General features: G+C 49.3%; 2 protein-coding genes across 2 annotated transcripts in view; both read right to left on the minus strand.

The window, feature by feature from the left end:
• The window catches only part of LOC144484923 (uncharacterized), a 108,205-nt gene that overhangs the window by 83,118 nt on the left and 8,030 nt on the right, over positions 1-17,057 (minus strand). The window lies entirely within an intron of this gene.
• Positions 4,099-9,827, minus strand: LOC144484917 (protein NLRC3-like). Its single transcript, XM_078203277.1, has 2 exons — positions 8,876-9,827; positions 4,099-4,189 (listed from the first exon to the last, which is right to left on the minus strand). The coding sequence occupies exons 1-2, from the start codon at positions 9,742-9,744 to the stop codon at positions 4,099-4,101; spliced, it is 960 nt and encodes a 319-aa protein (XP_078059403.1). The 5' UTR covers positions 9,745-9,827.

Below are 17,057 nucleotides of genomic sequence, written 5' to 3' on the forward strand. Positions count from 1 at the left end.
CTCTCGAGAGGACAGGTCATTGTCAGCTTCAGGAAGATGAAATGTGACTGGAGTCTTTAACAATGCAGCAGATACTGGAGCTGCAGCGTAGGATACTTTAACATTTGGTGGAGTTTCCAAAGGCTGTGTGTATCCATACACAAAGGATGGAGGAGTCAATCCAGGCCAGCAGTGTTACCATGTCTCAGGTCTGAGCACAAATAGCATCCTCCACAGACAGATTGGTGACCTTCATGGAGAGTCACATCCAGCCCATCACCCACAGGAAATACACATGAACCTGCATGTTCTCACCACCTCCATGAGCTCTGTGGAACACGGGCTGTGGGAGGGGTGGGAAAATGTGCCTGGAGTAACTGTCAGGAGCTCCCCAGCTGAGCAGGGAGGGTCCAGTTTGCCCTGAATGGATAGAGGTGCGGCTGCCTGCAGTATTGGGGAGCTCCTCTCAGGATGCCTCTGGTGTGGGCAGTGGGTCCCCTTCTGCTCCGACTGTGACACAAGCACCTCACGAAGCTATGATGACAGAGACAACTCCAGCATCTGTGCAGAGGACCCGCAGTTGGCCGGATCCTTCCAGGACTCAGGAAATCGGAGGACAAAGGCCACGGTCATCGAAATTCCCAGAGGAGAGGAGAGAGGTAAGATGCTGCCTGCAGCTCAGCGGAAAGTGCGGGGATGGCGGTGGTTGTCATGGTGGGGTTGCTTCCTTGGGTTTCACAGGATTATACTTTGTTATTACTGGTCACTTTGTTATGTCTGTATTTTGAGTAAATTCAGAGATGGAGCACCACTAAAAAAATCCCTCACCATATTACTGGGTCTTTAACAGTTCACTGGGAATGTGAGATGGGAAATACAGCACTGAATCAGGTCAATACAATTCCAATACCTTTGTTTCATGTCGTGACGGCTCCAGGGAAATTATAAAACATTCACAGAAACAGCAACAGTGCTGGAGATGGTGAAGATTTATTACACTGAATGGCTGTGTGAGTTAAGGTTCTTGGAAAACATGTCTGCATTACTGAATCTCCATCCTCCCTGACACATATCCCATGTCCCTGGCCTGTGGTCCATGGGGTTCCTCATCATGAAGCATCTGGTCAACATTGTATTGCATCACACTTTGTTCAAAGCTTCTCCACTCTAGATCCAGGTTGTATGGAACACAGCACAACACCAGGACATTTGAGACCCTCGCTGAGTATATTAAATAGTTCCACCAGATCTATCTTTAGAATTCCTCTGGCCTGTGCAATGGTCACACTATTTGTCCTGTCGCAGCTGTTTTTTCTCTCTTCCGTGACTGTGTTTGGGTTACACACAGGCACAATTACCCACCTCTACAGTGGGTAGCGCTTGTCTTTATTAATTCTTTCAAGGGATGATGGTATCACTGGCAATGCAAACACTTGCAGCCCATCCCCAATTGCCCTTAAGAAGGAGGTGGTGAGCCATCTTCTTAAATTCTGCAGAGCATCTGGTACAAAACCGTTAGGAAGGGACATCCGGGATTATGATCCCGCATCAGTGATGGAAAAGCAATATATTCCAAGTCAGAATGGTGTGTGGTTTGGAAAGAAATCTGAAGCTGGTTGGTGTTCCATCCTTCAGATATCCTTGGCCATCTCGGTGATGGATAGTGCCTGTTTGGATGATGCTGGCTCAGGAACCTTGGTGAGCTGCTACATTCCACCTTGTATGTGGTAAAATACTGCCACTGTGCGTCAGTGGTAGAGACAGCCAATGTTTAGTTTGGTGAATGGCCAGCTGATCCAGTGGGCTCCTTTTCCATGGATGAGCTTCTTCAGTGTTTTTGAAGCTGCAGACAATCCAGCAAGATGAGCGCATTCCATCACACTGCTGACTTGTGTCTTGGAGATGGTGGGAAAAATTTGGGAGACAGGAGGCGAGTTCCTCATCTCCGAATTCCCAGACTGTGATCTACCCTTGGAGCCATAGTGTTTACAGTTCAGTGTCTGTTCAATGGTCCCAGTGCGCTCCCACCACTCAGGATGTTGATGGTCGAGGATTCAGCGATGGTGCTGCCATTCAATGTAAAGGGAATTATGGTTAGATTCCCGTCTGTTGGAGATGCTCCTTGCCTGGCATTTGTGCAGTGAAACATTACTTGCCATTTATCAGGTTAAGCCTGAAAGTTCTTCAGAGCTTAAGACGCCAGCTCTGTCGAAGTCATCCAGATTCGAAGGGTTAGCTGTTCTCTCTCCACAGAAGCTGTCAGACATGCTGAGCCTTTCCACCATTTTCTGTTTTGTTCAGGTCTTGCTGTTTATGGACATGGACTGCTTCAGTCTCTGAGGAATTGTGAACAGTACTGAGCATTGTGCAATCATTAGTGAGCATCCTCACTACTGACATTATAATGGAAGGCAGGACATTGATAAAGCAATTGAAGGTGGTTGGGATTTGGACATCACCCTCAGGAACTCCTGCAGTGATGTTCATGAGGCACTGGAAGGATGACACTTTTCTGACGTTCAAGAGCAGACTGATGGAGCAGCAATTCATCAGATTGGATTTGCCCTGTTTTTTTCCACATTGTCCGGTAGATCCAGTGTTGTAGCTGTACTGGAACAGCTTGGCCAGGGGAATGGTTAGTTATGGAGCACAATTCTTCAGTACCATTGCTGGAGTACAGCCAGGCTGACAGAGTTTGCAGCATGCAGTGCCTTCAGTCATTTCTTTACCTCACATGCAGTGAATCAAATGGTCATCTGTAATGTTGGGGACCTCAGGAGGAGGCCGAGATTAATTATTCTACTCAGCACTTCTGGCTGAAGATGGCACTGATGCTCTGGGTTCCCTCATCAGTAATGATGGAATTCTTGTGGCATGTTTATAGAATCATAGAATTCCCACAGTGTAGAAGGAGGCCCTTTGGCCCATCGAGTCCTCACCAATTCTTTGAAAGAATATCATATCCAGGCCCTATCTCTGTAACTCCACATATATGGCCCACTAATCCCCGTAACCTACACACCCTGAGATACCAAGGGACAACTGCGTATAGCCAATCAACCGAACCTGCACATCTTTGGCCTGTGGGAGAAAATTGGAGCACCCAGAGGAAACCCACACAGACACTGGGAGAACGTGCAAACTCTACACATCAAGTCACCCAAGGCCGGAATTGAACCCTGGTCCCTGGCGCTGCGAGGCAGCAGTGCTAACCACTGTGCCACCGTGTCGCCTCATGTAACCGGCATGTCCAACATTTGTGGCATGTCCAGCACTTTTTATGACTGTATATGGCAAGAGAGCAGATCTCTGATTGATCCATTGGTTTTGGTGTGATTCAGCTCGGTCGATCATATGGTCCGCTTTGTCGTCTGGTGGCCGTGTGCTGGAGCTTCACCAGGTTCACATCTCATCTTTAGATAAACCCAAGTCTCATTTGGTAGTACATGTAAAGAAAATTAGTCGGGGTAACACAGTACTGGTTGCTGGGGAAAGCCACTGTCAGCTTCCTATAAATGAAAGGTACAGACCTATGCATTCTCTTTTAAGATGCTCCTTAAGCTCCGTTTAACGTAAATTTGAGAATGGATCCCTCGGGATAAAACTCATCAGAATTCCTTGTAATTTGTAATCTGCCTTACCGATATACAGCAGTTTTCTGTATTTGATCAAACTGAGAAGCCGACAGACATAAACATCTATAATCTGAATGACAAATTAAACTAAATTGAACATGCGACCAGCCATATCTGGGAATTCTATAAACATTTAATTGTTTTGTCCATCTTTTTTATTCTCATGAATGATTTCGAAAATAATTATAAATGATTAGTTAAATCTTTCACTCCTGAATCTCGCAGTTTATTGTAACTCAGGTTCAGACACATCACTGACTGGTTTGTACTGAGAGCAGAGGTGAGAATATCTGAGGCTGTTACTCTCCAAACTGGAGATCAGAGAGAGAAAGATTTCAGGAATCAGAGTAAATCCGTGGTGTTTAACAGGAATACTGACAGGAATGATGTGGAATGGTTATTAATGACACGATTACTGACACTGATAATAATTTACAGTGTCAGACCATCCACTGATTATTAACACAATCTCACAGTCTGATACTTACTCCAGTTTCTGTATTTTACATTCTGGATTCCTCAGAGCCGGAGACAGTAGTTTCACTCCTGAATCTCCCACTTTATTGTCACCCAGACTAAATGGAGAAAGTGAGAAACACATTAAATTCAGATTAATGTTCAGCAGAAAAAATAGCTGGATCTATTTTTGTGTCAGAAACTTAGCACGAGTGGTGACCTGATTCAAGTTACGATATTATATCTCATCCAAGTTGATCTTTCTCTGCACCCCAGCTGTGACTGTAGCACTGCATTCTGGACTCTTTCCTTTCCTTCCCTATGTACGGTATGCTTTGGCACTAATAAATGTGACAATATTAAATTAGATAATATCAAACCCTTTCTGTTGAATGGAAAAGGCAATAGTCAGCATTGAAAAATGATGAACAATTCACTCTCACTGGTTTGCCTACTGGGGGAAACCACTTTTACACCTCTCAAAATGTATATTTTGTTTAATTGTCCATGGGATATGGGTGTCGCTGGCTAGACCAGCATTTATTTCCCACTGCTAATGGCCCCCAGAGGAGGTGATGCCCACATCCTGTGAACAAGCAAGTAACGTTTAAACATGTCCCACATTCTGGTCTCATTTGCTGATCATCAGAATTACCCTCCTGAATCTCACTGACCCTGCTAAGATTCCAAAAATTCAAATCATTTCTGCTGTTACATAAATCCAGCATTTTATGAGAATTGTACATTTTACTGAGGGTTAAATGATAAAGCTGTGAGAGTGGATCGCTCGGGATTCCCTGTGCTTAACTATTGACATTATATCATCTGTATAATATCTCAGGGCGAGTTAAAGTGTGAAACTGTGCTAACTGTTGCTTTAAGATCCATCCCCTAGATTTGATACAACAAGGAAAGATTATTCTCCCATTAGAAAGTTGAAATATTTCTGTTTGATTAGTTTATAGGGGAGGGGTGTCTCCCGCTACATTCCACAGTAAACAGGCTCTACATTTTCTGCAGGTCTGGCTCGTGTTCGATCTCCGGGAATTACCGGGAGTTCCCTCTTCCCGGTAGATCCTCACATAGGAAAAGGATGATGCGAAAACCCTGTTTCATATCACTGACAGTTTGACTGGAGATTTTCCAGCAGCAGGTTTCCTCATTCAGGAAATTCTGGTTTCCTCGGCTCAGATGTAAGCTCTGCAGTCCTGCCACATTTAGTTGTGAATGATAGTGGATGATGAAACAACAGAAGGAGGAGGCTCCACAAATATCCCATCCTCATGACGGAGGAGACTCGCACATCAGTACAAAAGATATGGTTCAAATATTAGTGACTAACTTCAGTGGCTGAACCATCCAGAGGGTCCCAGCATCACAGATATCAGCTCATTCCATTCACCCCACATGATGTCAAGAAATAGTTAAAGATAATGGATACTACAAAGACCACAGATCTTGACAATATTCCAGTAACTGTACTGAAGATTACTGCTCCAGAAGTTGCTCTGTTCCTCGCCAAGCTGTTCCAGTAGAGCTACAACACTGATGTTTACCTAAAATAGTGGGAAATTGTCCAGATCTGACCGTACACAAAAAGGAGAGAACAAATCCAATCTGTCCATTTACCACCCCATCAGTCTACTCTCGATCATCAGCAGAGTAATGGAAAGCTAACGAGACTAACAAGTGACACTTAATTAGCAATGACCTGCTATCTGACTTGAAGCTTGTGCTTACTCAGGGTCACTCAGCCCCCTACCTCATTACAGCCTTGATGCAAACACGGACAACAGAGCTGAACTCAGGATGAGAGGGGAGAGTGTCTGCCCTTGACATCAAGGCAGCATATGGCTACATGTAGCAAAAAGGAGCCAGAGAAAAACTGAAGTCAATGGAAATGAGAAATGGGCAGCACGGTAGCACAGTGGTTAGCACTGCTGCTTCACAGCTCCAAGGACCTGGGTTCGATTCCCGGCTTGGGTCACTGTCTGTGTGGGGTTTGCACATTCTCCTCGTGTCTGCGTGGGTTTCCTCCGGGTGCTTCGGTTTCCTCCCACAGTCCAAAGATGTGCGGGTTAGTTTGATTGGCTATGCTAAAAAAATTGCCCCTTAGTGTCCCGAGATGCGTAGATTAGAGGGATTAGTGGGTAAAATATGTAGGGATATGGAGGTAGGGCCTTGGTGGGACTGTGGTCAGTGCAGACTCGATGGGCCGAGTGGCCTCTTTCTGCACTGTAGGGTTCCTATGATTTCTTTCTATGAAAACTATCTGCCAAATAGAGTAATACCAGCACAGACGAAGTTAGTTATGGTTGTTGGACCATCTACAAGATGCAGTGCAACAACTCACCATGGCTCGTTACACAGCACTGCCCAGTCTGTGATTTCTATCCCTAAGGACAAGGGCAGCAGATGAATGGAAACATCTCCACCTGGAAGTTCCCTTCCAAGATACACATCATCCTGACTTGGAAATATATCACCGTTCCTTCAGTGACCGGGTCAAAATCCTGGAACTGTCTTTCTCACAGCACAGTGGGTGCACCTACACCACAGGAGTCCCTAAATGCAACGATGGTGATATCATAGCGAGCATAGTTGCTTTCCAAGCAGTTGATACAGGTTTAATTCCCAGCTATCTCAGTTTGTTGGAGTGGATGAAGAGAGGACCAGGAGGCAGTAACCACAACCGAAAAGACTGGGTCAATCCAATTTAGTCAGGTCTGCGGCTCCAGCCTGGAGCAGTAGTGTTAAACTTAGCTGAGGGTTGGAGGGTCAGTTGATCATTCAGCTACTCTGAGCCGGCCCACGCTGAGTTCAAAAGGGAAATGGTGAATCTAATAGCGACACAGAGGAAACTAAATTCATTGGTTGGTAAAGAAAATGCCGTTTTCGACTGGCTTTATATTGCTGTGAATTGGAGGAAGCAACAGAAAGGGTCAGTGATGGTTCTGCTGTTGATGTGGTGCACATGGATATTCAAAAATCATCTGATGCAGTGACACAACAGACTTGTGGCATAAGCTCATAAAATAAATGGGAAAGTAGCAACGTGGATACAAAATTGGATGAACAAAGAGTAATGGATATTTTCAAGGCTGGAGGATGTCGGTAATGGAGAACCCTAGCGGTTGGTATTGGGATCCTTGCTTTTTCCAGATATATATGAATGATTTGGGTGTTTGGGCGGCACGGTAGCACAGTGGTTAGCACTGCTGCTTCACAGCTCCAGGGACCTGGGTTCGATTCCCGGCTTGGGTCACTGTGTGGAGTTTGCACATTCTCCTCGTGTCTGCGTGGGTTTCCTCCGGGTGCTCCGGTTTCCTCCCAGTCTAAAGATGTGCGGGTTAGGTTGATTGGCCATGCTAAAATTGCTCCTTAGTGTCCTGAGATGTGTAGGTTACAGGGATTAGAGGGTAAAACATGTAGGGATATGGGGGTAGGGCCTGGGTGGGATTGTGGTCGGTGCAGACTCAATGGGCCGAATGGCCTCTTCCTGCACTGTAGGGTTTCTATGGTTTGCAGTCTCGAGGAAAATTTCAAAGTTTGTTGATCACAGAACAGTTTGAGGCATTGTAAACTGTGAGGAGAAGAGCTTGGGACTGAAAAACAGACTATGGTGGAGTGTACAGATAGGTGGCAGATTAAGTTCAATGCAGAGACGGGTGAGGTGATACTTTCAGGAAACATGCACATGAGGAAGCAATATAAAATAATCGGTAGAATTGTTAACGGATTGCAGGAGCAGAGGGACTGAACACATTGTGCATCGATCATTGCCATTGGCAGGGCAAGTGTAGGTAGCAATTAATAAAGAAAACAGCATCTTGGGCTTCACTGTTATGTAATAACTTGTGTTTGTGGGCATTACACAGTAATTCATGAGTTTAAGTTTAATTTGTGTTTCTGTGCTTGTGAGCTCAGAAAGGGCCAAAACTTTAATTTCACTTCATGTTAAACAAAGCTGCCCGCTTGCGGGTTTTTGGTTTCAATTTAAACTGTCCCTACATTTTAATTTAAGGTTTACGACGTTGTAAGAGTTATAGAGGTTTAAAGAAATGGTTGCTTCTATTCAGAGGCCCACAATGAATGATAGAAGCTCTGAGTTTCAGTTACAACCAGTTAATCCAAGAAGCAAGATGGAGTTCACAGAGGCTGCCAGTAGAGGCAGCGCAACGCAGGCTTCAGAAAGCAACCCGAACTGATGATGTCACCAGTGATCACGTGACTTATAAAGGGACATTGTCCCAATATAACACACACCGACTGTAATACATAACACAGGTAGAGCGCAGTAAAATAATCCTGATCATAATTAAACACAAACTGTAAGCTGCACCGAACAAGACAAACTAATTTCTGTATAGCATCGTACAGAATCAGATGGTTTCTGTTGGGAGAGGGAATGATCCTTTTTCAGATTTTGGAGGGAGGCCTTTACAGCTCTAATTATTTAAAATTCATCCCAATAATGTTATTATTCATTCAAGGAATGTGGGCATCGCTGGTTATGCCAACATTTATTATCCACGCCTATTCCAGGAGAATCTGCCTTCTTGAAACGATGTAGTTTTATCAGAGAATCTAGATTTATTACAGGTTCAGAAGGAGGCCAATCGGCCCATCATATCTGCATCTGCTCTCAAATGAGCATTATTACTTTGTGCCATTCTCCCACACTTTGTGACCATTGGACATTGTTTCTCTCTTGACGTCCTCGAATGAACATGCCTCTGTTTTATTAGAACAAACAAAATGGCTTCTCAACAATGAAAATATCCGCTATGAGACCAAACAGTTACCTCAACTCCTGACACTTGTGCAGAATGGGTCCCAGCCGCTGGAGCCCTTCACACTGAATGTAGCATTGCTGTAGATTGAGGTGTTTTATTGTGTCACAGAGTCCAATGACACGAGACAGGACCGCACAGTCAATCGGGGTCAGTCGCAATCCGCTAAATGTAAGTGTTTCCACAGATCCCACTGTGTTCCGAGCCAGTGCTTTATTCTGAGACTCAAACAGGTAGTGGAATGTGTTCAGGAGCTTCCTCTTCCCAGTTTCAGTCTGTGAGTCTCCAATCTGCCCTTCAACCTTCTCCTTCACCCAGTCAATCACTCGGCAGGTTGTTTGATGAAGAAATGGACCCAGAAACTCCACCAGGGGTCGAGCTGACTGTGGGGAGGACAGACCAGCAACAAAACGGAGAAATATCTCAAATCGCCCATCTTCCTCACTGTGGGCTTCACTGAGGAGTTTCCCGATCTCCCCGGGATCTGGAGTCAGGAATTGTGTGAGTGCAGCTACAAACTCTTGGATGGTGAGGTGTGGGAATGTGTAAACCACACTCTGGGCAGATTCATCTCTCTCTAAAAGCTCCATCAGGAACCCAGACAGGAACTGGGAAGGTTGTAGATTGTACTCAATCAAATCTTCATTTCTAAACACAATCTTCTTCTCGGAGACTCCTGTGTGGGCCATCTCACCAAGCTTCAGTAACACATCACGGGGGTTTTCAATCTCTCGGCCATGGTTTTTCAGAATGTTGTAAATATAGTAGGAATATAGTTGGGTGATGGTCTTGGGAACTTGCTGCTGTTTCCTGTCTCTTTGTGTAAAGAAGGGACCCAGTGACAGACCGAGGATCCAGCAGTAGGAAGGGTTGTAACACATGGTGTACAGGATCTCGTTCTCCTCCACGTGTTTGAAAACGGCTGCTGCCACCGTCAGATCTTCAAAAAACTTGTTGAAATATTCCTTCCGTTCACCACCAACAAATCCCAGGATTTCAGCCCAGACACTGACGTCAGCCTTTTCCAATAAATGTAATGCAGTGGGGCGGCTGGTCACTAGCACTGAACATCCTGGGAGCAGCTTGTGCTGTATTAAACTGTACACAATGTCAGACACTTCACACCGGAATTCGGGATCTGTGCACATGGACTGAGGTTCTGTATTTCTCCGATTGTCAGCAAAATCAATACTGTCCTTGAATTCATCCAAACCATCGAATATAAACAGCAATGCCTCTGGGTTCTTCCAGAACTCTCCCAGAATATTCCCAAAGTAAGGATACTGATCCAATATCAGATTCCTCAGATTTATTCTACAGTTAATAGTGTTCAAATCCCGGAATTTAAAACTGAAAACAAATTGAAAGTGTGGGTATATTTTCCCAGTGGCCCAGTCATAAACAATCTTTTGTACCATTGTTGTTTTTCCAATTCCCGGCACTCCGCTCACTGCTGCTGAATTCCCAGATTTGGATTTTCTCGGGGAAAAGCTGCTCTGAAACAATTGATCAGTTCGGATTTTTTCCAGTTCTCTCCGGAGATGTTTCTCTCTCCACTCTTCATGGTCTCGGCCTCTTGCCAGCAGTTCATGTTCGACAAGTGTCCGATCTCGAACAGTAGAAATAACCGTTAGCTCAGCGTATCGATCAACCAGCTGGAAAATCTTAACCTTCTCCTTTATGAGGATAGTGTTCACTCTCAGTGTTTCAGTTTGTACCCGGAGTGTCTCCTTGTGTTTCTGTTGGAGATCTTCAATAAGAACAGAGAGAAAATGTTTATGATTGTTATTGGCTTTAATAAGTAAATTCTCAAGACCACTTTGCTGAAAACAGATTTAATTAATTAAAAGTTAATGGAAATCTCATTTGAAAGTGAACAAAAGCCGAGAAAATTTTCATATCCTCACTTGATTCTAAATTTACTGAATGCAGGTTTCTTTGCAGGTAATATTTTCTCTCTAATGGTGAATACTATCCAAGCTGCCGTGTATTGTAGACAGTACAAACTCCCACGTGATCCTGATTGCACAACAATGGAGATTCTAGTCGTTCAACGTTTGAATCCTTCAGTGATGTTTCTGCAGCAGAGTTCTGGGTATTGTGAGGAGTTGGGGCACAGATTGCTCAGCGGCTGAATGCGATCATAGCAGATTTTTACTGTTTTTACCTGTGGTGCTGTGCACTCGGAGGGAGAAAACTGTATACCACATGCGACCGTATGGAAATACCCCTCCATCTCGGCACCCAGCCAGGTGGGCGCGGCGCCCCGGGACCCAGCCAGGTGGGCGCAGCCTGGTCTCAAGGGTGTTGGCTGTGGTGAGAGGTTGAATAAACGAGGATTGTTTTCACTGGACAGCCAGAGGCTGAGTGGAGACCTGATAGAGGTTTAGAAACTTATGAGATGCATCGACATGGTGCAAATTCAGCAGCGTTTCCCCAGGGTGCAAGTGTCAATAAAAGGGTTCAAGGTGAGAGGGGGGCAAGTTTGAGACAGATGTGCAGGGGAAGTTTTTCACGCAGAGAATGGTTGGCACCTGGAACATGCTGCCAGAGGCGGTGGTTGACGCAGGCACATTTGCAACATTTAAGGGCATCTGGATGGGTACATGAATAGGGAGGGAATAGAGGGATACAGACCGAGTAGGGGCAGGAGGGCTTTTTAGTTCAGTTAGTGCATCATAATTGGCACAGGCTTGGAGGGCCGAAGGGCGTGTTCTTGTGTTGTACTTTCCTTTGCTCTAGGAGCACTCTTACAACATGTTTAATGTGAGTGAGGGGCATGTGAAACCTATCTATGCAATAGCAGAGGTCGGTGGAAAGCAAACCATGATGGTGATGGACACGGGAGCCTCTGCATCGGTGATCAGTGAAAAGACCAACAAGACAACTTGGGACTCGAACAAGCGCCAGCCCTTACTCAGACAGGGATCAAACTGCAGATGTACACCGGAGAGCCCATACCATTGCTTCCCGTGTTAGAAATGGACATTGCACACAACAGAAAAGAAGAACACATGTCCGTGTGGTAAAAGGGAAGGAGCCTTATCTATAGGGCATGGCTGGCTCAGTGAAGTTCTGTCGAACTGGGATGAAATAAAGCACACAAAGGTGACAGAGGATGGCATTCAGAAATATTCTGATGAACTGGGCACATTGCGTGGCTCTATAGTGAAGATATTTGTTGATCCACAGGCTATCCTCCTCGCTTTTTCAAGTACAGGACAGGGCCCTACACCATGAAAGGTAAAGTGGGGGAGGAGTTTGATTCCAAGCCTTTGCAGCCACTCGATGAGTCCATTCAGTTGGGGAGCATCAAATATCCGTTATTAAAAATGATGATACTATGCGTACACGTGATTACCTGGAGGCCTGGAGTTCTGTTTTCAAACCGTGCTGGGAACAATGGATAATCTGTTACAAGGTTTTCCTCCTGGAGCAGTTCATTTTTATGACATCTAATTACAGAGAAAACTGAGGAGGAACACCTCAGCACCCTGAATCAAGTGTTAGAGTCTTCAGAGGCAGGATTGCATCTGAAGCGCAGCATGGGAATTTTCCAGGCACAAACTGTGGAATATCTAGATCACAAAATCATAGTGCAGCGTTCATCACTTGTGGAGGAAAAAAGCTCCAGATCCCAATCATGTGTCCGAGCTCAGGTCATTTTTGGGTTTGATTAACTACTACGGGAAGTTTTTGCCAGGCCTTACAGCAGTGTTGGGACCACTGTATATACTGCTTCACAAAGAAACCAAATTAAAGTGGGGGTCAGCATAAAAGAAAGATTTCAAGGATGTGAAGACTCTGCTGCAATTAGCTAATCTGCTCGATCACTTTGAACAAGACAGGAACTCATTCTATCATGCAATGCCTCATCCTACGGTGTTGGGGCAGAACTCCCTCATCTGATGGAGGACAGGTCAGAGCAAGCCATTGGTTTTGCAGCTCATACGCTGACAGAAGCTGAGAAGGGATATTCTCAGTCAGACAAGGAAGGTGTAGCCATCGATTGCGCTGTGAAACATTTTCATCAGTATCTTTATGGTCTTTCATTCACCATATGCACAGACCATAAGCCATTGATGAGTCTTTGCAGTGAATCCAAGCGCATTCCCCCCAAGGCCGCAGTGAGAATACAGCACTGGGCTCTCACACTGTCACCAAACCAGTATAACATGGTGATCAAGGCTGGCAGGGAAGGACAATGCAAACGCAGACACAGACACATGTCGTCTTCCTTTACCAATGTGCCAACCACAGGAAGAAAATGCTGCTGTGGCAAGGACTGCCAGTGAACTCTGCTTTTGGAGTGGATGACAGACATTCCTGTTTGGATTCTCAACCTACTCCTATACCCATAAATCCACATCAACTTTATATGCTGCTTCCTTTGATCCGACACAATCCTTGCTTTGTTTCCATTCGCCATGATTGGAACACATTCCTTTCTGGGTTTCAGATTGTATTGCTATTGTAAACTATGTATTAATTCTATAAATGTTCGACATTGTCTGACAAACTTTAAACGTAGTTTTCCAGTCCACCACAGCCAATTTGATCCTCACGCCTTCAGAGTTTTTGTTTTAATTTAATGCCCTAGTTTCTAATGCAACTTGATCACTTTCAAACTTAAATGTAAAATTCTATCATGAATTATACTGTGAATGGCAGAATCCTTGGGAACATTAACATATCTCGGGATCTAGGCGTGCAGGTCCACAGTTCTCACAAAGTGGCGACACACGGTGGCCACGGTGATTAAGAAAGCAAATAACATGCTTGTCTTCATCAGCCAGGGCACCGAGTACAAGAGCTGGGAAATCATGTTGCAGCTATATAAAACCTTGGTTAGGCCGCATTTGGAGTATTGTGTGCAGTTCTGGTCACCACACTCCCAGCAGGACCTGGAGTTTTGAGAGAGTGCAAAGAAGGTTCACCAGCACGAGGGTGTTGATTATGAGGAGAGATTGAATGAACTAGGATTGTTTATACTGGAAAGATGGAGGCTGAGCAGAGACCAGATAGAGGTCTACAAAATTATGAGTGACATAGACGGTGGGAGTGTCAATTACAAGAGGGCACAGGTTCAAGGTGAGGGGGGGAAAGTTTAAGTGAGATGTGCAGGCAAACCTTTTCACGCAGAGAGTGGTGGGTGCCTGGAATGCACTGCCTGAGGGAGGTGGTGGAAGCAGGCAGATCGAGTAAGGGCTGGAGGTTTTTTTTTGTTTCGTTAGGGCATCAGGATCGGCACAGGTTTGGAGAGCCGAAGGGCCCTGTCCAGTTCTGTACTTTTCTTTGTTCATTGTTATGATAACACTTTCCGAGATCATTCATTTACATATTTAGTCTAGTGTTTTTCGATTCCCTAGTTGGTTCTTCAATATACTATTCTAGAAAATGGCTCAGGATACTTTCAAACAATTCATCCCCCACAACATTACTAATTAGGTTTCCCCGGAGGGAGGGCCCGCGTGCGCCGGAGGGAGGGCCCGCGTGCGACAGGGAGGGCCCGCGGGCGACAGGGAGGGGGCGCGGGCGACAGAGGGGGCGCGGGCGACAGAGAGGGGGCGCGGGCGACAGAGAGGGGGCGCGGGCGACAGAGAGGGGGCGGGCGACAGAGAGGGGGCGGGCGACAGAGAGGGGGCGGGCGACAGAGAGGGGGCGGGCGACAGAGAGGGGGCGGGCGACAGAGAGGGGGCGGGCGACAGAGAGGGGGCGGGCGACAGAGAGGGGGCGGGCGACAGAGAGGGGGCGGGCGACAGAGAGGGGGCGGGCGACAGAGAGGGGGCGGGCGACAGAGAGGGGGCGGGCGACAGAGAGGGGGCGGGCGACAGAGAGGGGGCGGGCGACAGAGAGGGGGCGGGCGACAGAGAGGGGGCGGGCGACAGAGAGGGGGCGGGCGACAGAGAGGGGGCGGGCGACAGAGAGGGGGCGGGCGACAGAGAGGGGGCGGGCGACAGAGAGGGGGCGGGCGACAGAGAGGGGGCGGGCGACAGAGAGGGGGCGGGCGACAGAGAGGGGGCGGGCGACAGAGAGGGGGCGGGCGACAGAGAGGGGGCGGGCGACAGAGAGGGGGCGGGCGACAGAGAGGGGGCGGGCGACAGAGAGGGGGCGGGCGACAGAGAGGGGGCGGGCGACAGAGAGGGGGCGGGCGACAGAGAGGGGGCGGGCGACAGAGAGGGGGCGGGCGACAGAGAGGGGGCGGGCGACAGAGAGGGGGCGGGCGACAGAGAGGGGGCGGGCGACAGAGAGGGGGCGGGCGACAGAGAGGGGGCGGGCGACAGAGAGGGGGCGGGCGACAGAGAGGGGGCGGGCGACAGAGAGGGGGCGGGCGACAGAGAGGGGGCGGGCGACAGAGAGGGGGCGGGCGACAGAGAGGGGGCGGGCGACAGAGAGGGGGCGGGCGACAGAGAGGGGGCGGGCGACAGAGAGGGGGCGGGCGACAGAGAGGGGGCGGGCGACAGAGAGGGGGCGGGCGACAGAGAGGGGGCGGGCGACAGAGAGGGGGCGGGCGACAGAGAGGGGGCGGGCGACAGAGAGGGGGCGGGCGACAGAGAGGGGGCGGGCGACAGAGAGGGGGCGGGCGACAGAGAGGGGGCGGGCGACAGAGAGGGGGCGGGCGACAGAGAGGGGGCGGGCGACAGAGAGGGGGCGGGCGACAGAGAGGGGGCGGGCGACAGAGAGGGGGCGGGCGACAGAGAGGGGGCGGGCGACAGAGAGGGGGCGGGCGACAGAGAGGGGGCGGGCGACAGAGAGGGGGCGGGCGACAGAGAGGGGGCGGGCGACAGAGAGGGGGCGGGCGACAGAGAGGGGGCGGGCGACAGAGAGGGGGCGGGCGACAGAGAGGGGGCGGGCGACAGAGAGGGGGCGGGCGACAGAGAGGGGGCGGGCGACAGAGAGGGGGCGGGCGACAGAGAGGGGGCGGGCGACAGAGAGGGGGCGGGCGACAGAGAGGGGGCGGGCGACAGAGAGGGGGCGGGCGACAGAGAGGGGGCGGGCGACAGAGAGGGGGCGGGCGACAGAGAGGGGGCGGGCGACAGAGAGGGGGCGGGCGACAGAGAGGGGGCGGGCGACAGAGAGGGGGCGGGCGACAGAGAGGGGGCGGGCGACAGAGAGGGGGCGGGCGACAGAGAGGGGGCGGGCGACAGAGAGGGGGCGGGCGACAGAGAGGGGGCGGGCGACAGAGAGGGGGCGGGCGACAGAGAGGGGGCGGGCGACAGAGAGGGGGCGGGCGACAGAGAGGGGGCGGGCGACAGAGAGGGGGCGGGCGACAGAGAGGGGGCGGGCGACAGAGAGGGGGCGGGCGACAGAGAGGGGGCGGGCGACAGAGAGGGGGCGGGCGACAGAGAGGGGGCGGGCGACAGAGAGGGGGCGGGCGACAGAGAGGGGGCGGGCGACAGAGAGGGGGCGGGCGACAGAGAGGGGGCGGGCGACAGAGAGGGGGCGGGCGACAGAGAGGGGGCGGGCGACAGAGAGGGGGCGGGCGACAGAGAGGGGGCGGGCGACAGAGAGGGCGCGGGCGACAGAGAGGGCGCGGGCGACAGAGAGGGCGCGGGCGACAGAGAGGGCGCGGGCGACAGAGAGGGCGCGGGCGACAGAGAGGGCGCGGGCGACAGAGAGGGCGCGGGCGACAGAGAGGGCGCGGGCGACAGAGAGGATGTGTGTGATAGAGAGGATGTGTGTGCCAGGAGAGGATGTGTGTGATAGAGAGGATGTTTGTGATAGAGAGGATGTGTGTGATAGAGAGGGTGTGTGTGATAGAGAGGGTGTGTGTGATAGAGAGGGTGTGTGTGATAGAGAGGATGTGTGTGATAGAGAGGATGTGTGTGATAGAGAGGATGTGTGTGATAGAGAGGATGTGTGTGATAGAGAGGATGTGTGTGATAGAGAGGATGTGTGTGATAGAGAGGATGTGTGTGATAGAGAGGATGTGTGTGATAGAGAGGATGTGTGTGATAGAGAGGATGTGTGTGATAGAGAGGGTGTGTGTGATAGAGAGAATGTGTGTGATAGAGAGGATGTGTGTGATAGAGAGGATGTGTGTGATAGAGAGGATGTGTGTGATAGAGAGGATGTGTGTGATAGAGAGGATGTGTGTGCCAGTGGGGGTGTGTGTGATAGAGAGGATGTGTGTGATAGAGAGGATGTGTGTGATAGAGAGGATGTGTGTGATAGAGAGGATGTGTGTGCCAGT

The sequence above is a fragment of the Mustelus asterias genome, unplaced genomic scaffold, assembly GCF_964213995.1.
Source record: "Mustelus asterias unplaced genomic scaffold, sMusAst1.hap1.1 HAP1_SCAFFOLD_134, whole genome shotgun sequence".
Lineage (NCBI taxonomy): Eukaryota > Metazoa > Chordata > Chondrichthyes > Carcharhiniformes > Triakidae > Mustelus > Mustelus asterias.